Genomic DNA, 22898 nt, shown 5'->3' with positions numbered 1-22898 from the left:
AATTCAAACGTTTAAATCGTTTCCTCGTTTTTGACACTCGGGATGACACTAGACACATGTTCACATTTTTTTAAATAATACGGTTATGCTATGAGTTATCTATGACTAACATATAAGGGACGTACGTGAGAGGTGTTGTAGTTATAGCAATAGCCAACTTTTTTAAAAAACGAAATTTAGACATTGATAATTTTTACACCAATATTTATGAACTTTGTTATTATAGTGAGATGGAAGAATAGAGTTTCAAGGGAATGATTTTAATGTGTTGTTTCTGATTGTAGAAGTGTTTCAAGTACCATTTCATGACTACGCATTAAAAATATGAAGTGAGTACATGTTTTAGATTTATAAATGTTGGTCCAGCCGAAGTCTTGTAGATAACACACTTCATTACTTTTAAACACAGTACTGTTTATGTCTGTTCTCTGACTGAATACGGCGTCCTCTTCTTATTCAGTTTAAATACCACAACGCCATGACTTAGAGAATCCAAATCCTTTTGCTCTTTGACTAGTGCTGAGGTCATGCTCTTGTTGTACTCATGGTGAAGTAATACCTACGCGTACTTACAGGAATATCCTTCTGTTATATTTATCAATGCACTAACACATGTGATGACTTGTATAAGATAGTTGACTTCAGTACGTGTAAATAAAATCAAAGCCAGATATAACTAACTAATTCTATGGCCTATAGAACCCGGAGGTTCAATGCCGCGTTCACAAAAGCTTTCCACTGGCTTCTATTCTTAGCCAACTACATCCAGTTTCTATTTTGTATTCATATTTCTGCGAGATCCATCTTAATATTGTCTTCCCATCTGCGCGTAGGTTTTCCTAATGGTCATTTTTCCGATCAAATTTCCAGTCAAAACTTTGAAAGCGTTCCTATTTTCTTCCATCCTGGCTACATGACCTGCCCACCTAAGCCTCCTAGACTTGATGACCCTAACAATGTTTGGTAAACCGTCTAAATTATGTAGTTCCTCGTTATGAAGTTTCCCCCATTCCTCATTCCTGTTTCTCTTGTGTCCGAATATTCGTCTCAGGATCTTGTTCTCAAATACTTTTAATCTAATATCTTCCCTCATAATAAGCGACCATATTTCGCAACCATACAGAACAACAGGCATGATTGTCATTTTATATATTTTAAGCTTCAAATTCCTCGACACAAATCCTGACATACAAAGCAGTTTTTATAGATAAAAAAATCTTGTTATTATAAGTTAATTATAATTATAATTGAGTTTTGAAATATCGAAAGTTTCCTTTCGCTGTCCTTTGCAAATATTGAAGAGTAGTGAACTAAAAGTACAATCACGGACAAAAGTTTAATAAGTGATATAATCGTAGTCCGTGACAATTAGTTTATGTACCAAGTTTCATTTTCCTAACATGAAGAGCTTGCGAGATATGCTATTTTTGACTTGCGTTTCTAACACCTCCTTCTTTCCCCCACAGAACACGCATTTTAATGCAGGTGATATTCTAAAGACCGAGTTCGAGGTAAGTACTAATTACTTTCACAAATTCATTTCAAGCAGTTCATTAATTTCTCCGTGATGTTTCACAAACAAGATTACTGTGATTTTTTCAATTATATAGATCCCTGTCGTAGTAAGTCAGTGAATGATAACAACAGCATTATGGGGTTATCGCTGGTTGATTTTATTCTGGGGAAAGATCTCAAAACTCACGCAAAATAATCACATTACCTAACATTGGACTATTAAGAGTCTTCATCGCGGCGAAATTAAAATACCGCTAATTTTACAGTAATTATGTGATATCTTCAAATAGATAAAAGATAATCGAAATTTGCAACAGGAGCGCCCTAGACAATATTATTTTACATGAGAAACCGTTATCACGACTCACTTATCTGCTTTCGATTTCGAGCCATTTTGAAAATCGGCATTTATTTTCGCGTTTCTAAGCGGCTGAAAACGGAAAGCCACTAGGTGACTTGTGATAACGGTACCTCACGCAAAATAATATTGTCTAGTGATCTCTTGTTACATATTTTGATTATCTTTTATCTATTTGAAGATATTACATAATTACTGTAAAATTAGCGGTATTTTAATTTCGCCAGGATGAAGACTCTTAAGTATCCAACCATATATTGATTGGAGTAGTTAATATTTTGTACATTGAAATTCATAGAAAAATATAATGTTTCGTTAAACTTACTGTGTCCTTACCAGAGATGAAGCGAGGCAAGTAGGTCGGTAGGTCAAGTCTTCCGAGTGAGTCTGGGTGAACAGCATGTGACCCACTCTGACCCACCGACTCACCCTGACCTACCGACGCACTCTACTCACAAGGGACGTATGCGAACCGTGACAGCTAGATATTTATGAAAATTGCTACCCTGACTAATTGTGGATCACTAATTATCGTGGTGTTAGTCACTCGGTGCGGCAATGTCTTATTTACCTGCTACGTATAATACATATACCAAGCGTTGACTGGGTGAGGCTGTGCCGAGTTATACCCCAAAAACGCTGAGAAAAGGCAGAAAATGAACAATGTGTGCAGGTAACTTGATACCTACGGGAGAGGGACACGTGACCAAGAACACGGCAGTAGTGTCACACAAGCAGTGTTGCCATCTCAACATAAACTTATAGTTTTTTCAAATAGAACTTATACTATTATATGGCATTAAAACAGTAGGCATAAAACGTTAAAGAAAATAAGCAAAATGTGGGTTATCAGTGTTGCGAAATAAGGGAGATATGAGTCTGTAAAGTTGAGAAATTATGAGGTCCGTCCAATGAAACGAACAAATGTACAACAACAAGACAGCAGAAGGAACAAATGTACAGTAGAGAGTAAACTACAGCATGTGCAGTATTCAGTGACTAACGGGTTTGATACAGGATTCATCCAAAAAATGACATATGTTAGAGTAGCCGTAGAAAGATGGAGTCCTATGTCACATAATGCGGAAATGTGAACAAATCTTCCTGTAGCGGAGCAATTCCAGTGGTGTTTGTGTGGAATCGATTTGCAACACTGCATAAAATCTTGCATTTCCTTCCAAACCACAAGGGCGTACCGCCTGGAAAGAGTGTAGAAAAGCTGTGGTACGAAAGGTAACAAATCTGTGAAAGAAAGTACGGCAGAATCAATTCGCAAATATTAATGACCTGTGACAGGGGTCAGTCGAGAGTATAGGAAACGTTAACATGTGAGACAACGATGAAGATAAAACACACTACATTCAGGTTACCAGTAATATAGCAAAATATTTTAACATAATACACCAGTACATACAACAGAAAAGACATAGATAGTACGGCGAAAACGTACATTTCTCGCCCTAATCCCACGCTCGATATAACATATCAAACCCGGTAGTCACTGGATGCTGTGTGTGCTGTGGTTTACTCCCTACTCTACATTTATTTCTTTTGCAGTCTTGTTGTTGTACGAACCCCATTATTTTTTAACTTTAGAGCTTCTTATTTTCCTCATTTTGCAACACTGATAATCCACTTTTCCTTATTTTCTTTCACGTTTTATGCTCACTGTTTTAATACCATAAAATAGTATACATTCTATTTGAAAAACTGTAAATTTGCCATCCTACTGCTTCTGTGACACTACTGCCGTGTTCTTGGTCACGTGTCCCTCTCCCGTAGGTATCAAGTTACCTGCATACATTTTTCATTTTCTGCCTTTTTCCGGCGTTTTTAGAGTATAACTCGGCACAGCCTCACCGGACACAGCTTTGTATATGTATTATACGTAGCGGGTAGACAAGGCATTTCCGCACCGAGTGACTATCACCACGATCATTAGCAATCCACAATTAGTCAGGGTATCAATTTTTATAAATATCTAGCTGTCACAGCTCGCATACATCCCTTGTCAGTGCATTGTAGACAGCATCTTCTGAACACTGATGAATTTGTCTGCGTTTTATTTTCAAGACCTCCATTTCCCTTCCTTTTTTAATTTGTTTCTGTCTACTTACCTGAGGTGAGTATATCTAACCAAGTGAAAAAAGAACTTCAGGCACTTTTGGGCATTTTTAATTGTAATAATAACAATAGGACATATATTACTACTTGGCTTTCGAGACACACAGCCTGTGAGTTTTTAGAGGAGCTAACTACTAAAAAAAATACATTTTTAAATCCCAGTAATATATAACATTGTAAAAAATTGAATGTAATTATGTGTACCTAATCATCACGGCCAAATTGCAAAGTCAAATGAAATTAATGTTGGTATATAGTTAGGCCTTAATCCAAACTCGGGTGTTATCATATCGCTTTCATTAAAATACATATCCTAAGGGGATTCGAATTTTTGCGAAAAAAAATTAGTATCTCGCAAGTCGTTAAATTTAGAAATCTGATATTGAGTGTATTAACTCTTTATTGAAAATAAATAAAACATGTCCTAGCATTTTAAAAGAAATTCTTTTTGGGGGTACACTTTATATATATGGAAAATTGGTAGTGGGTTGGTTTGTAGAAATAATGGAAAACAATCGATATTAGTTGAGAAACAAATTCAGAAACAATTATTAATTGGGAAACAGAAAATGCAGTGCTTCGCTTCATATGTCCATTGCTTTCTACTATAATAATTGCTGAAGCTTATGTTTATTATATGGAGCGTTTAGAGTACAGGGCAACAACTCATAAAGTTGTGAGAAAAATAAACATAAAATTTGTACTGTAAGCTTATTTACACGTAAATTTTAAGTTTGGACTGTAGGCTTAATTATATGGAAAATTTTATACTTTTTTCCCCTTTACGTTGGTTACTTACCTTGGTTTGGGACTTTGAAATTTCATCCTATTTTCCACTGAAAAGTATCGATAATTCATCAAGAAAATAATTATACCATAATAATTTAATTGAAATTCATCGTAATTTGGCCCATGACAAACACTACCATTTTATATCGTAAAGGTCAGATCCACCAGTAATGTAACAGAGTGGTGCTTGAGCGATTGACCGTAGAAATCGAAACTCCGATTAGTGATAATTTTACAGCGTTGTTAGTCAATGGAGGAGAGGACGTGCATCATGGGTCAGAGTTGATGACGATGGGTTTTGGTGGGTCGGAGTGGGTCACAGTGGGACAGAGTGGGTCACGATGGGTGGTGGGTCAGTGGGTCAAGTTTTTATTGACCCGCACCATCTCTGGTCCTTAGCGGATACCGCCTAAGGGTGTACAATTTCTTAGGGTTATAAATGGGTCATTACACTGGTCATAATACGTGTATTAATAATTATAAGCAATCTAAATTAGAATGCTAAGTTATCATATTTACTTCTCATTAGAAAACTTAATTAGCAGTTCATTCAAGTAACGCGGAAACACGGAAGGAAACAATAGCTTGTTTTAACTTCTCCAAACTTCTTCGTGCAAAGAAATTTCCATCAGCTTTTCAAAAAGTTATGATCATTCCATGAAATAGCTACTTTAAGTTAAGCAACCTATTGGACCTCTCCCGTGAGGATATACACAAAGTCTTTGTACACAAGTAGAAGAATAGAACCTTTGACGCAAACCTAAACTGAAAATTACGAAATCCCACAGCCACTAGTCTTCTTCTGCAATACTCAAAGGACGCCAAAGCTTCTCTTTGAGGCTCAAAATATTGAGCTTCCAAAAGTTTACCCAAACTGCGACGCGTGTACACAAGAGAGGCGTGTAATCTACATTGTAACTGAACTTCCGTCAAAGGGACTTACAAAAAGTTTTCCCTTTCCCTAAGGACCGCGGTCAAATGGAAAGTTTGTATTCAAAAGTTTCCACACTAAATTTATAGTGTTATAATTTCATATACAGGGTGGTCCATAAGTCTTAGTACAGTGGATTATTTAGGAAACAAACATGATTAAAGCAAATCTGACTAGCGGAGTGCGGACTTGGGTAAAGAGCTACAGATTGATGCATGCGTACTGAATGGCGGCCATCTTGATCCACGTTATTTTTATTCCAACAGGAAGGTAGGAATGTGACACATCAATTAACACTGTTTTTGCAGGAGAATGCAGTCCCGCGAGCAGAAATGCGTTATCATGTCCCGTTCCAAAGTTATGACGCCCGTCCAACTACAGAATGTGCTCCACAGGTTGCCCGTCCATTGAAACACACAACCGGAGTCTCTTAATCCAGTCCTCCTGAACCTGTAACAATACAGCGAGGGTGATGCTATCACAGGCATCCTGAATACGTCCCTGTAGGTGTGTAACATTCCGAATCTTCTCTTGATATACCAGGTGTTTTAAGTGTCCCCATAAAAAAACAAAGGAGTGAGGTCCGGTGACCGGGCTGGCCACTCCACAGGGCTTCAGTGGCCGATCTAAGTCCAGGAAATTGCAGATCCAAGCATTCCCACACAGGCAGCGCATACTGCGGTGAGGCACCATCTTGCTGAAAATATATGACGGCAAGGTGGCATCAGGGCGGAGAAGCAATGGAAACACCAACTCCTATAACATATCCAGATATCGGACACCATTTAGGGAATGAATAAGGGTCCTATGATCGACGTGTTCCATATGCCACACCACACCATGATATGAGCAGGGTCAACCCTCTTGCAGGAATTGATCGCATGTGGGTTTGCATCCGACAAATATCGCATGTTCTGGCGATTCACTTCCCCATCCAAATAAAAGTTTGCCTCATCTGTGAAGAGAACGCTGGCTGGAAAATGCGGATCTTGGTCATATTGCGACAAAGCCCAATTGCCGAATTCCATGCGCCGGTCTGGATCATTCTCTAAAAGGTTGTGGACAAGCAGGAGCTTGAAGAGATGCCACTTATTCGTATGAGGAATTCTCATCACAAAAGCACGTCGTACGACTGTAATCGCTGATAGTTGTCTTGTGCTGCTCTTCGGACTTTTCACACTCGCAGCAAGCACTATTGTGGATGTCTCCTCATCTTTGCGGTTCTTGGGGGACCTGACCGTGTTCTGTCGGCAACATTACCAGTTACACTGAATTTCCTAATGAGGTAGCTAACGGTGTTGTGGCTTATTGCAGGTCTTTCGGGGTGGCGCGCGTTGAATTCCTGGGCAATCACACGACTGCTTCTTTTCCCAGACATCAGGATGATGTCAATTCTTTCCCTCTTCGTCAGTGCCATCTTCTACCTGCAACTAAAAGAAAATCTGTCAAATTTGGGGCATCACGTCCTTCTTAGTGCCAATGTCACTCTCCCTGTAAGGAAACAGAAAACCGTCAACTTTGGGGCGTCATAACTTTGGAACGGGACATGATAACGCATTTCTGCTTGCGAGACTGCATTATCCTGCAATAAAGAGTGATGTGTCACATGCCTACCTTCCTATTTGAAAAATCAACCTGGATTCAAGATGGCGGCCATCATGATGGCCGCCATTTACCACGCATGCATCAATCGCTAGCTGCTTTACCCAGGTCTGCCCTCCGCTAGTCAGACTTGCTTTACTCATGCTTGTTTCCAAAATAATCTACTGTACTGACTTATGGACCACCCTGTATATAAACTTGCGCAGACATGAAGAAATAAATAGATATAACTTTTGTGTCGAAAGATACTTTACTATGAACACTTGTCTAGCTGCCTTTTCATTGACCACATTGGAATGTCATTCATGAAAGCTTCCCTTGAATGAAAGAAAGAAACATATACAAAATATTGAATGAGTTTGGGGTTATGGTTGATCTGTTTGAATGCTAAATGTTCTCAACAAATGACAATTTAAATCTTCGTCGAAAGGTTGAGAGTCAACTTGACACAGCAAAACGCGTCTTTTAACTTGTAAAGAACGAGCACACAGGTTTATGAAACTACGTAAACAACCATGAAAATGCAGCTTCAGAATGTCAGTGGAGTGTGTATATATGGAGCCCCCATATTTTAAAGCCTCCCTCATAAAGGCTTTTCGCTAGCAAGTGGGGGAAAGTGGGGGTCGAGGAAGTTGTGCTTAAGTACCGTTTACCTTACATAATGTCTAAGCCATCCGTTGCAGTAACAAAAGTTTTTTTTTTTTTTTTTTTTTTTTGTAATTCGGTTTCCATAGCAACCACACGTTGTGCCAGCATCTCAGCATGGTCACATTATCTTCTTCAGGAAGAGTTGCCATCAGCTGTGTGTGTGTGTTCCTCTAAGCAATGTCGAATGGACTGATTTGTTGTCCCCTCAACAAGTTGCATCGTTAGGTGAGAAATGGACAGCGCTTGGCAAAATTTCTTCCTTACGGCCTCCCATGTTTCATGTGCCATATCGAAATTTGATGACCTTGCTGGCGCTGGTATACAACGGTCAAAGATGAACCAATATTTTACTCTTTCAGATATTACGGTGATTTATCGCACTAAAACCTTCCACTGTGATACGATTTTCAATACTTCTAACAAATGGAGAAGAGACACTTTAAAAATGTTAAAGAAAGTTTGAAAGGTTTTTTTTGCCTAAGAGTAGTTAAGCGTTGAAAAATTTAACTTTTTCTTATCGTGTACTAGCGACAATTACCCGCTTCGCTGGGTTAAAATAAGGTAATTAGTAGATATGATCCGTTAGACAGTCATTTTTTATTATTATTGAAGCGCCCCGTTAGACAGTCATTTATTTATTATTATTGAAGCGCTCCGTTAGACAGTCATTTTTATTATAATTGAAGCGCTCCGTTAGACAGTTATTTTTTATTATTATTTAAGCGCTCCGTTAGACAGTCATTTTTATTATAATTGAAGCGCTCCGTTAGACAGTTATTTTTTTATTATTATTTAAGCGCCCCGTTAGACAGTCATTTATTTATTATTATTGAAGCGCTCCGTTAGACAGTCATTTTTATTATAATTGAAGCGCTCCGTTAGACAGTTATTTTTTTATTATTATTTAAGCGCTCTGTTAGACAGTCATTTTTTATTATTATTGAAGCGCTCCGTTAGACAGTCATTTATTATTATTATTATTATTATTATTATTATTATTATTATTATTATTATTATTATTATTATTATTATTATTATTATTATTATTATTAATGAAGCGCTCTTTTAGACAGTTATTTTTTGTTATAGTTGAAGGGCTACGTTAGACAGTCATTTATTATTATTATTATTGAAGCACTCTCTGATATCGGTAGAAACAAAACAAATATATTAAAGATCAGAAAATAATAAGTAATCTATATAAATAAAAATTAAATATTACTATTGTGGGCTGAATTTAAATTTAAACGGCATCCGAAGTGTCACTGTTCATCATTGCTACATCGAAAACTATGGATTCAACACTAATATCGGTCATTTTCGATCAGTTATATATATATATATATATATATATATATATATATATATATATATATATATACGACCTCGCCATCCCCTAAGTTGCACCGTTGAAGTGAAACAACAACAACAACAACAACAACAACAACAAAAAAGGCTCGAACCTCATCTATGTTGAAAATTTGACCGAGATCGGTCGGGTGGTTCAAGAGTTATTAATGACAAACATAATCACTTCTTTTTTTATTTATGTAAATAGATTTTTTTCTTACTTAGCATCCCTTAAGTAGAGTAAAACAAAACTTTTAATTTTACGTTCCACGCTTATGTCCTTTAGGCTAAAGGGACGGTTGATTCATGAAAGGGAATTATTATCAGAAATTGGTAGAATGAGAATACGGGAGGATACGGAAGAATTTACGAACACGACGTTATCGAGCACATACTCACATGGCTGTGATCGAACCAGAGTCTTCTTGCACCAAAGATAAACACTCTATCACTAGGCCCCTTTCTTTATCCTCTTTTGCGAACCTGCGGTGACGAATTCATACCATATATAGTTATGAAACTGAATGACTCTGTTCGATAGCCAATGGATACAGGAACATTTTTTTTTTCGCTAAAAATTTTGGTGAAATGTAAAAAAGGTTTACAGGATAGTTCTAAAGGTTAAAGGTGGCCGCAGAACAGTGACGGATCTAGAAGGTATAAACAGGGGAGAAAGGAAGCGAGAACCCAGACTATGATAGGTATATCATTCATTTTCGCAAAGCATTTTAATTTGAAATCCGTTTATGCTCTTCGTTAAAAGGAGCTAGGAATAATTTCTTTCACCAGTTACGAATAATATACGTATATTGTTCAGCACAACTTTGAAAGAAATTGTGATAATTAATTTTTGCGTTTCGTGCAAAATAAGAGAAATCACACATTTTTGTTGCTTTTTACGTTCATTTTCTTTTCTTTTGCTATCAGGGCACAGTGACACAACACATAATTGTGATCCATTCAAGAACTAATTCGTCGATTGCACGAGTTCGCAATTTGATTTACAATTTTTTTTATATGTCTTGCAGACGTTTCCAACTTTAACTCTCTCGCGATGGATACTATGGGTAGGTTGGATGTTAACATTGTGGACCTCAATATTGTTTTACACATTGCTTAACAGAAAAATTGCAGGTGAAACAACATCTAATGTTTCAAAAAATTTTCAAAAAAGAATAAAAGGCAACGCTTACTATAAAAATATATACTTACAACACTTACTTTCAAAAATATATAAATAATAGCTTCTTGTCACTCAACTGGGAGAGCCTATACACCGCGGCCTCGGGCTAGATGTGCCACTGCCGCAGAATGCTGATGATTACAGCACCCCTGTCGTGCTGAAGTCTAGAAAGTGGATAGCTTTACTTTCACCCAACCATTATGTCATTTAAGCTACAATCAATCAATCTTCTGGCCTCTGCCGAGTGGGGCCGTCCAGTTCTCTCTCTCTCTCTCTCTGTATATTTTTCTTTACTTTCCACGTGAGAGACCCGGATTTCATTTCCAGCGGGAGCTATGGCGTGTCGTGACAAAACGGTGTAACTTTGTCGGAGCAGTTTTGCGAAAAAGAGCCGTAAAGTTTTCATCCGAAAATGTGATCTGTATCGTGTAAAACCAGTGTAACTAGGCAATAATGGTCAACCAATCAATTTTCACCAAATTTAATCACACAACATGCATTTACGTAACATTACATGTAAAAACGTGTTTCCAAAGTCAAGATACACTTGTTCTACACGATACAGATAACATTTTCGGATGAAAACTTTACGGCTCTTTTTCGCAAAACTGCTCCGCCAAAGTTACAGCGTTTTGTCACGACACGGCAGTGCAGCAGCTCATGAGGTTTTGACGCCACGTTCACCGGTAGGTTCAAGTGTCAACTAGCCTCGCTGCTGAAACGGATACTATACTGAAAATCAAATTAAATCAAAATCTGCTTTCCACGTTATCCTCGAGGAGTTCGTTCTCCTCACAATATATTTTCTTCTATGCTATTCTTAATTTCTCTCTTACTTTTTTTCTCCTTGGACTGAGTTGTATTTTACGTATTTTTATTTAGTTTATTTTCTTACCTTTCCTAATTACCATTTTCTTATCTTCTTTCTTCTTTTTTGTTTCCTTTCATATTCCTATGATTTTTACAACCTTTTACGTCGTTTCTCGTTTCATCTACATTATTTTTTGTTGTACATTTCTCTTTCCCTTACTTTCTTTGCCTTGTTTCACTATTTCTTATCTTCTTAGTCTCTTCTATATCTTCTTCATTCTTTTCCGTATATATTCTGTTCTTGAATTTTCTCTACCTTTTTCTGTTTTCCATCACTCTTTTCACAACTTTTATTCTTATACTTTTATTTTTCCATTTTGTTCTTTCTTATATTCGGTTTTATTTGTTTTTCATCATATCTTTGTTTCTTTTTTCTACCTCACTTCATATTTCTTTATTTTCATTTTCCCTATTGTGTTCTCTCCCTTCGTTCTCCATATTAATTTACATCTTCGCTAATTTTGTTCCACTTTTTTTTTAAAATTTCTTTTTCATGAATTTATTTTTCACATTCTTGCCTTTGTGTTTTCTTCTATTTTCTACTCTCCTCTTCTCTACGTTTTCTGCTCTGTTATTCTCATTAAAATTATATATATATGGTACTATTAATAACTGAATTTAAAATAGGTAACGTGTAACCATGAACAGGAAAGTTATTCCAGGGGGCAAAGGCGAAAAAATTGCAATAATGAAAAAGATTGCAGAAAAGTTCAATCTAACAAAGCTATTCAAGACAGGAAATGAGAATGGTCCAAAAAGAGAAGCCACTGCAAATAGTCGTGGAATGTAATAATTATGAAAGTCGTACAGTTTGACCTTGGGACGAATAATGAGCGAAAATTGCCAAGAGAGTTTGAAAATGTTTGAAGCGTAACGACAACCTTCGTCAGTATTGCCTTCGTTAGCTCCAATCGAGACTTCGCAGGTCACAATTTTTACTCTATTGCATGCGGATAACTTGGAAAATTAAGCATCGTAATATTTGCAGATGAAATAGGTAAAATACGTTAACGTATTCACTAAAGTTTGAAAATGAATACCATAGCTCAACTCATGACCTGGAGAAAGTTAATGTTTATCGCTGCAGAAACAAAATTTCAGCTTAAACTTCTTCGTGGACAACTGGTTTAAGTCTTGACATTTAATGAAGAAGGTCCCGGCTCGATTTCTGGTGTTAAGTAACATGGCTCGGATACGACATTCAAGTGTAGGACAAAGTGTCACGTAGTCTGGCTGGGGGAGAGACACATTAAACTTGAAATAAATGAAAAAAGAAATATCCCACAAGGGAGTTGTGATGGCTCCGAGGTGGACTTTCACCTCTTGTGCATGGGGTACTTTGTTCGATCCCAGCTCGAGCCAAGTGAACTTTGTGGTAGACCAACACCATGTACGTGGGTTTTCTCGGGGTTCTCCCGTTTCCTCCTACTTTCATCATTTTACCATTTCCTTTATCTCTTATCATCACCCTCTCCTTTAGTCTAGTCGGCGTAACCCTGGGACGTAAACATTTTTTCGAAAATCCCACAAATAAATTCTACTCTACGCTAAACCGATGTAATCAAGTTCTTCATTATCTAGAATAGTGCTACTATGCACTGTAGAAGCAAGCAAAAGTATTTTTATCAATTAAATATTTACATTCCTCACCCCTAGCTAGGACATTATTTGGAGCTTCAGGAGGGCGAGGACCCCTAAGTTTAAAAATTTTCACATTTTTTAAAAATCAAATAATATACTGCAAAACGCCAAATTCTGCTTACATTGGAGGTGTTCCACTTCTTTTTATCAAAACCTGAAATGAAACTGCTTCCTCTCATCAATGTGAATCTGAAGTAACACAAGTAATTTTAAATCTTTAAAATTGAAGTTTTTGAAATAAAAAAAAATATTGGTAGAGACCAGTGGTGGTTCAGTGGTAGAGTGCTTACCTCTAGTGCGTTGGCTTCCTGGTTCGATTCCCGACCAATAAAGTTTGTGGTGAGCAACATCGTGTACGTGTTCTTTTCTGGTACACCCATGTCCTCCCACATTCTCTTTCCACTATTCTGCCATCATCATTCACTTTCCTTAATCGTCGTCAATCTCAGGCCCGTAGCCAGTCTGCAGTCTCAAAATGTAGGGGGGCCCTCCTGAAGTTAGGGGGGCCCGATCCAACCATATGATAGTTCATAACCATATTATAAACCTACTCTAAAACTTTTATGGGGCCAGCAAAAATTTAAGGGGGGACACCCCCTAGACCCCCCTGGATACGGGTCTGGTCTCCCTTAGTGTAAAGAGCATAATCGTGGGACGTTAAACTGAAAAAAGATTTTTACGAAAATATAAATAAATAAATGAGTGCTGTTTTACGCTATGTATCTCAGCGTTCGGTGATTTGTTTGTCTCTATTCAGTTTGAGGGGGCCGCGGTGGCTCAGTGATACAGCGTTCACCTGTGGTGCATGGGGTTCTCGGGTTCAAACCCTGCTCCCGCCAAGTGAACTTTGTGGTGGACAAACAACGTGTGCGCGGGTTTCCCCGGGGTTCTCCCGTTTCCTCCCACTTTCTTCATTCCACCATTTTATTAATTTCTCATCCTCACCGTCTCCTTTAGCCTAGCCAGCATAATCGTGGGACGCAAAACTCAAAAATTTCATTTTCATTTCATTTTCTATTCAGTTCAATTCTTTTGCTCTCTGAAACGTCCAGTCTGTATCACTAAATGCAGTAGCAATACCAGCATTCCTATTTCTCACGATTTATAATGCATCAATCAAACAATGACACTTCAGTTCTCATGCACTTGGAATATTATATTGCCTGATTTACTATGAACTTTGATGGATTGTGTAAACAATTGTAGAAAAAGTTTCAGCGGAGGTGTGAACTCTACAAATACGCCAATAATTATAGATTTCTCTTCGAAACTAAATTTATGTTCGAAATGCAAAAGAAGGGGAATATTTTCCATTTGCGTGTATCTATCGTTGAGTACACACGGAACTAAACTTAATAGTTCTAGCTAAGTAACGAAAAAAAAGCATTCTTGAATAATGAGGAAATGAGGGCAGATTGTTATAAGATTTTATTATAAAGAACTTTTCTTTTTTTTAAAAAAAGAAAAAAGTTTCAAGTTTCAAATTGCCAAACAAAGCTCCCTTATTAAAAGCGTATTTCCTCACGCTTAAAAACATATTTATTCTAGAATTTTAATATTCAGAGATAATAATAATAATAATAATAATAATAATAATAATAATAATAATAATAATAATAATAATAATAATAATAATAATAATAATAATAATAATATGTAAGTTTTGTTTTACAGTGTGAATGTATGCAGGTTTCCAAACTATGCGAATTCAACACTCAAAGTTGAAGTACTAGAATTGGGCCACGGTGGTTCAGTGGTAGAGCGCTTACTTCTGGTGTGTGGTGTCAATGGTTCGATTGTCAGCCAAATAAATTTGTGGTGGACAACATCGTGTCCGTGGGTTTTCTCGGGGTTCTCCCGTTTCTTTCCACTTCCTCATTTCACTAATTCTTCCATCATCATTCACTTGCCTTAACAGTCGTCTCCCTTAGTCTAAAGGGGGTAAACGTGGGACGTTAAACTGTAAGATTTTATTTCATTTTTAGTAGTTTTGAAGTAGTACGCAAAAATTATGCAAAAATGATGAAAAACGACTGGAAGCTATCGAAATGTGGGTGTGGAGAGGAATTGAGAAGAGTAGCTGGTCGAATGGAAAACGAATGACAGGGTGTTAGAAATGGTAGGGCGGAAAAGAACAATTTTAGATATTATTAAGAAGACGAAAAGAAACTGGTTGAGACATTGGCTAAGAAGAAACTATTTCATGAGGGACGTTCTAGTAGAGAGTATGGTGGCAGGAAAGGGAGGGAGAGGTCGAAGAAGACTAGAGTTGATGGACGATATTAAACAGAAAAATGGAACATGAAGACGAAAAGGTTAGCGGAAAAGCGTAAAGCAAGGAAGTTTGTGAGTTGCGCCAAGTGACCTGCCAATAGTGGCAGAATACCTTTGATGTTGATACTGGCAAATATGCATTCCACTCACTTTTTTAAAATGTATGGCTTCGGAATGAATAGACAATATTGCTACAGACTTGTCTGATATTGAAAATTCGTAATTTTGTGTAATATACTGAAACCTATACTGAAAATAATTCATTAACTCTGATAGATACATATTAGAATAAATAGGAACACAGAGTCATATATTTTTATGTAGAATATTAGTAAAACGCATGGAATGACTAACTCATAAGTACTATTTGCCAATAACGCATACAAATATGTTTGCTTGTACTGAAACGCATACAGAGTTTCAATCAGATGCTTACTGTTCTACCCTTTGTCTGTGTATATTATGTCAAAGACATGAATGAACCTGCATGTGTACATAGAGATGTATGAGATACATACAGCCATATTTGTTTATGTATCGTAAAGGACAAAGTCTATTCCGCACAAGCATTGGAGATACCATGTTGTATTCATGAGCCTCGTACTGACCGTCAGAGATTGGAGATAGGTAGAAAAAACAGATGTTTGTGTTTGGATTCGAAGCGATGTGTATATATAACTGGAGAGTAAGCTTACGTGTGAATCAATTTAACGCTGAATTATACAGCTATATTTTTGTTAACAACTGAATGTGTATTTGTCGTTCTGTGCTGCACACAAATGTTTCTGTTTCCTTCGTAAGAATCACACTAACTTTATAGATAAAGCAAATTGGCTGAACTATTGCGTTATCTAAATATTTAATTGAACAGAGTAGAGCAGGCGGACGAGGTATTCCAAGAAAACCAGAATATTTCAACCAGACACATAAACATTGACCTGATGAAAAGGTTTATGAAGGCACATATGGAATATGACCTTGTATTGCTATGAATTAGGGACTAAAGAAGAAAAGGAAGAATCGAAGCGAAAAAAGCGAAGCTTTCCAAATGTAATGTTATACGTGGGTCAACATCTAAGTTTCTGTAAGCTTAAAATATGTATTGTTTCAGATACACACATATGTAGGTGAGTCCTTTCCCACGTCTCCACACAACTCCCATTGAGATTCAGACATTCGTCTCACCCTTTTACCAATTTGTCCAAAGAAATTAGGGATTTGGCTATTTAGCACTCTTCTTGCATTACACTTAACTTTTCATTTCTTTCGAAACGTTCAACTTGCAATGCAGACTTTAACGCTGGAAAAAGATGGAAGTAACTCGGTGCTAAATTGAGGTTGTATGGAGACTGGGACAGCCATTTCCACCCTAATTCTTCAATGTTGTATCTTGCTTGCGTGCTGAGTAGGCTGGGGGTTATCGTTAAGAAGAGACCAAGTCGCTTATGTCGAATTGCGTTTCCCTGAAAAAGAGTTCAGGTTTGACATAAGCGACTGGTGCACTGTCAACTGGTGATAAAGAAGTGAAGCGGAATGTGAGAAGAATGCTAAATAGCCAGAACCCTGATTTTCAAAGAGTTTGGACAAATTGGTGCAACGCTGAGACAAGTGCCTGAATCTCAGTGGGGATTATATGGAGAAATGAGAGAAATAAAGTGTGACCTTGTGTTTAATTCTCTTGGAACTGAGATAACAAGGTGGAAGAAACTTATCTGTTCGAGGTTACCTTGTTTGGTGGCCTGCACACCTGTCAACTGCAGCGGTTCCAACTCCCGGAAGAACTCCAACTCAGTGCTTTATAACATTGCTGTTGCATAAGAGAAATCAATAATTCATAAATACTCCCTTAAGACTTTTCCAGCATTAAAAGCACAGATATAAATGAAGTTATACGACCATATTTTCATGTATTACACTATTAACTCCTGAAAAATTACAATTTCTTATCTAAAAAAGATCTCATCTTAGAAGTTTGGTTGGCTGGTTATTTGAAAGTTAGCGTCCAGTTCAACACCTTGAATATGATATTGAGAGACGTGAGGTTAACGTGGGACCCAAAACACATGAGCTCTCATACACGTCTCAAAGGCCTCCCAAAGACCTATTTTCCCCTTCAGTTCTTCCCAGACGTTATATTACACCTTCTCTTCAATAATGAAATTTTTGACATGCTGTATTTTAGTATATTGGGTATGGTCTCTAGGATTTTTATACAGGGTGTATCAAAGAGAACTTTATAACTTTGAAAATTCATATTAATTTATTTATTTATCTTACAGATATGGTTTTTGTGTCATTTTGTAGCAAAATACTTAGGTACACTCATGTCTAAAATGATTGTCGCATATCTATAATTATCTTCTTGTAAGAATATAATTTGATAATGATTTTGCAGGGTACTTTTAATACTGGTACTATGTGTATAACCGGGAAAGGTGTATTTGTAGTAAACTTCATAGGAAAAGAATTATAAATACGAAAATTAGAATGAGTAAAACAAAATGTTGCTAAATGGACAAGGAAGTTTTTATTTTCATTTTATTGTTCTTATTTACTGCGTTTTTTTGACACGAAATTTGCCACATATACGTCTTTGTCGATTATACACATACTAACATTATAAGAATTACCGGGCGAATTCGTTATCAAATTATATTCCTACAACAAAACATTTATAGACATGCGACAATAATTTTGGACATGAGTGTACATCAAGTTTTGACTCACGTAGTACAGTAGTTCACAAACAAGCCACCACAAGCGCCAGCGACAGTTACAGCAAAGATGTCTGCTTTTAGTGGTCTCAAGCGTGTTGACTGTGTGTTTTGGTATGAAGAATTCAAGTCTGCAACTACTGTGCAACGTAATTTCCGTAGAAAGTATGATAAAGATCCTTCCAGTAGGCCTATTACTTATCAGTGACATAAGTGTTTTTTTGAAGCTGGATGTTGGTAAGCCACAACAAATCTTCAGGTCGTCTCCGTACGTATGTGCTGCATCACCAATAGAAGCCACATTAAACGTCTTTAGGCATAAGGGGGAAAAACTACATATATTTTGCTACAAAATGACATCCAAACCATATCAGTAAGCTAAATAAATAAAGCAATATGAGTTTTCAGAGTTGTGAAGTTCTTTTTGATACACCCTGTATTATCTTTCTTGGCAACAAGTAGGGTGTTCTGGGAATAAACGAACAAACTTCACATAGGACCTCAATGCAAGAAGAGATATCTCCGACTTTGGTTGAAAAGCCTAATTAAAAATATGAGGCTAATTTAATGTAATTTGAGGAATTGGGCATACAGTGGCTACATCGAATAAAACAACCGACAGACCAAAATCAGATAATCATTTCAGATCCTGATCACATATGCAAAGTCTGTCGGTTGTTTTAGTCAGGGTTGCCACCGTACGACCAATTCCATTAATTACATTAAATTGGCCCCATCTTCGTAAATAGGCATTTCCGAGTAAACTTTTTTCTTATATTGAAATCCTGAACACATATTCGATATTTGCCAGTTTATTCCCGGAATACCCTGTATAATTGGTGAAGTCAGTTTCTATTTTACGAACCATTATGGTAATCCTACTGTGACGTTTCAAAGGGAAATATACTTTAAAAAAATAATTGATTTTATCATTACACTTCAAACTCATATTTCGTTTTTAACTACAGCATAAAATTTCATTTGAAAAAGTGACAATGGAAAGTGTTTCGGACAAATGTTTGTGGAACATTCAAAGCATATTTGCCCTGAATGGCCATCAGCTACTTTTGTTAAAGAAATCAATTGGAAGCCGGAGTTATTTCAACTGCGATTAAGCAGATAAGAATGGAAGAATAGAAAGAAACAAATGAAACGCGATACATGAATGCTTAGAAAATATTAGTAGATAAAATGCTATGAAATGAAAGCGTGTGGAATGCGATAGGAACTTATCCACGGTTCAGTGAACAAAAAAGTCATTCCCGATAAACGCTAATACCATATCGCAGATAGGTTTTCCTGTCTATATAGGCAATATTGCTAGCCACATGTATAGAGTATATGATTTGTAGCGTTCAAAAAGTAGCCCCCCGTTTTCTTTTTCGTTTTCAAACAGTGGTGGCGATGTTCACTTTCACAAGGCTGGGAGGGAGAGCTAATATCTTCAGACTACCAACCAAACCACTCGAGAAGCACAGAGATTGTTGGGAGGAAAGTTGGGACGTAATATTGGAAGCTGCAAAAAGGCATAAATTTCCTAGCTCCGTCTCTCTTGAAAACCTTTTGCTAGTGGAGTTCCACCAAGGAAAGAACCTTTCAAAACGATATTTTCTCTGTGATATAAATTTCATTTTTTTATTTTTCTAGAACATCTGAACCTATTTCGTGTCTACTTTCATGGTTTACGAAATCTCCTTGTCTTCATATTTCTATAGCACTAAATATAGACACAGCTGTTTGTGAAAATTACAGAAACTAAGACACGCGTGAGTGGATTCGTTATAATTGACTGTACAAAAATGATTACCCTTTTTCCAAATAATACGACATTATTAACCTCGATACAATAATATGGAGTGAAGTCCTACGTGGTACAATTAGAGCTTCTGTACGTTGTTTCGAATCAAATGGCCACCGAAAAAGTTTCTGAGGAATCCTCTGTCATGCTGCTTGTATGTGAGACTACAAGATATCGACACGAACTGCAAGAGGGCCTGACGCAAATCGCACACATATATGATGTGCGGCATGTCTGGTGGCCGTACAGGCCAAGGAAGCAAAGGTATCCGTCTTCCAAGAAGAAATCTTGTACATTCCGGAATACGTGTGGTCGGATATTTTCCTGCCGAAATATGGTGTCTGGAGTTGTATCAAGAAAGAATATGATCACGTTTAGAACTTGATACAACAGCCACTGCTAAAGTTGTCCTTAATGTATAGCATATAAGATCGTCTGCTGTATCCAATGGCACTTCATACAATTCTACCTGTCGTTCAAGCAGCTATGACGTTCCATAACGCACGCTGATAGATTGCTCTCACCACGATAACGTCTTACGCATGCGCGGATGTTATTTTATGATAGCTTGAAGCAGAATTCGTCCAAAAAACACGGTCGTCTGGTCCCTAGAATGACAGCTATGGTGTTCACAGACCCATTGTAGTCTGAGACATTTATAGTTCTCTGGTTCAAGTTTAATAAAATACAATTCAAACGCATGCGTACCCAGCACATTTATTTCTTCTGAGAATTTTTCGAAAAAATGAATTTCAATGTTTAGTAATTCCTGTGAATTATACAATTTAAGACTAAATCCATATGAGGTTGCAAAACATGCTGTGTACGTTTATGTAGGCAAGTAAATTGCAAATTATGAATTAAATTTAAAGTAATTTCGCTTCAGTGATAAAACGAACTATATATACTGCTAAATAAAGCCATTATCAAGTTTTAACAGCTTCCCGGTCTACATTTTTGTAGAGAAATGTAAAGTCATATTTTTTTATTTCATATTTTAAATCTTTCATAAATGCAAGCTCTCATGATCTATATTAATTGTCATTCAGAACTAAATTTCGAAAGTTATAGCCCCTAAAAAAAAAAAAAAAAAAAAAAAAAAAAACTTTCGCACTCAACAATGCAGTTGTAACACAAAACTTACTTTAAAACGAACAAACAACTCTCCCATAGGCACAATACTGAAAAAAACGGGACTATTATGGGAGTAATACACTGCCCCTGGTGCTAAATCAAGAAACCAAAACATAAGACGGTTGAATCTCGTATAAATATTTTCTCCGTGCACTTTTCTTTACCACGACGCAATATTTCGGGTTAATCCAGACAAGAACGTAAAAAAAATATGACATAATAACTCGGGTTAATCCAGTTCTACATATTATCCCTAAATGTAAATATTTGGGTTAATCCGGGAAGCGGTTAATTAGCAATTAATTAAGCCATTATCAACTATTTTCCGGCATATAGACCTCTATGTAATCAACTATCGAAGCGATAAATCAGAAAAAAAGAAGAAAAGTAAGATACGCTTGCCGTCCAAGTGTAGAGTTAATCCATAAGGTTGTAATTTGTTTGCCTGTAGTACTAACTTACATATCTTGTTCTGCAATTTTGGTGTAGAAATATTAATAGTTATTATAGATACATTGGTAGAAACACATTAAGGAACACGCGATAACAATTCATGCAACTCGCCCAATCAGCACATGAAAGGTGATGGTGATTCCAACATGAACCCTAAAATATATTACAGAATATTGAAAATATACAGCACTTACCTTAATAGCACATACAACTACTCCGAGCGACCACACAATAGCTGTCAGAGCAGTTAGCAAGTCTAAGATTCTAGGGTTTGGTATCTTACGCTTGCTGTATATGGTAGCGTTGTTGGATGATGATCGTTGACGAAGCCCTCCTTGTAGTCGAGTGCAGTCAAATCATATTCCGCACGTGCTCGACAGGAATTAGCTCTGGAGACCTAACAGGCAAGGGTAAAAGCAGCATAAGAACCGATGGATGTGGACACGCACTATGCTGCTGGAAGATAGGGTTGTGCAAAAGGTCCACAGAAGGTTGGAGAAAAGAATTAAGATGGTACGAATGAAGGGGCGAGTGGTCGTCCCTTCCCAATCACATTCCCTTTGAAAGTAATTCAGGGGCGAGTGGTCGAATGTATAGCTATTCATCTTCAAGAGTGACATATCTCCGTATCAGAATGCTTGCTGTGGGTTTTGTATGACGAGCACAAACACAGGCTGGGATTTTCCACTGATCTTCACGTCTATGAACACGCACAGGGTTGCTACTGCCTCTGAATTAGGAACCATACTACCAACCTTCATTTGCCCACCAAATTCGTTCTTGATGATTGTAGTTGTTAATGTTAAACATAAGAGAAGATCGCAGGAATGTATACCTGCCTGCGTTATTTAGAGTTCGTCTCCACACACGTGAGGCGTAACGGCTCGGATTGTACCAATGTTGTCCTGCCAATTATTGTGACCTAAACAATCCTCTATTGAGTATTAGGATCAGGATTTAGATTTCCGGGCTTTTGGCATTTATGGCAATTTAGCCCGTCACGTATGAGTGATAATGTCTCTAGGTTAGTACACTATCAGGGGAAAAGCAAGCAAGAAAGGATTGAGGAAGGAAGGAAACGGCCTGGGACCTGTAAGTTAGGTACCACCCCGACATTTGGTTGGTTGAATGAGAAAAACCCAGGAAGACCTCATTCAGGGTGGCTGGCCTGAAATAACTTTTTACACCTTTTTGACCGAGTTCTTCCACCGGGAACCGAACCCAGGACCGCTCGCACCGAAGTCCAAAGCGGTAGCGACTACGCTACGCGGGGCCATAATCCTCTGTTGGGGTGCTTCCTGGTACATTGCAGGGAGAGATCTGTTATGGCAACCCTTTGTATTCCATCTTGTATACCATCGATTGACCATCGACATGTCACGACCCATGACTCAGGGTCAATGCATTTATTCCTCGCTCATTATATTTTCTGGTTTTATAAATATGAGCTTTTGTGTTTTAATTCTAGTAACGATGGTCAATCACGATGCTAGATGAACGCCAAAAACTCTGCG

General features: G+C 37.3%; 1 protein-coding gene across 1 annotated transcript in view; it reads left to right on the top strand.

The window, feature by feature from the left end:
* LOC145669900 (uncharacterized) overlaps window positions 1–22898 on the top strand; it is a gene marked incomplete in the record, with an annotated part of 529127 nt that overhangs the window by 71180 nt on the left and 435049 nt on the right. The window contains 1 exon segment of the mRNA XM_081738249.1: window positions 1467–1511. Coding sequence (XP_081594375.1) covers window positions 1467–1511 — 45 coding nt within the window.

The sequence above is a fragment of the Thermobia domestica genome, chromosome 2 (genome assembly GCF_964235325.1).
Source record: "Thermobia domestica chromosome 2, izTheDome1.hap1.1, whole genome shotgun sequence".
Classification (NCBI taxonomy): Eukaryota; Metazoa; Arthropoda; class Insecta; order Zygentoma; family Lepismatidae; genus Thermobia; species Thermobia domestica.
Note: the sequence above shows the minus strand (reverse complement) of the source record. Positions and strands in the feature narration are given on the sequence as shown.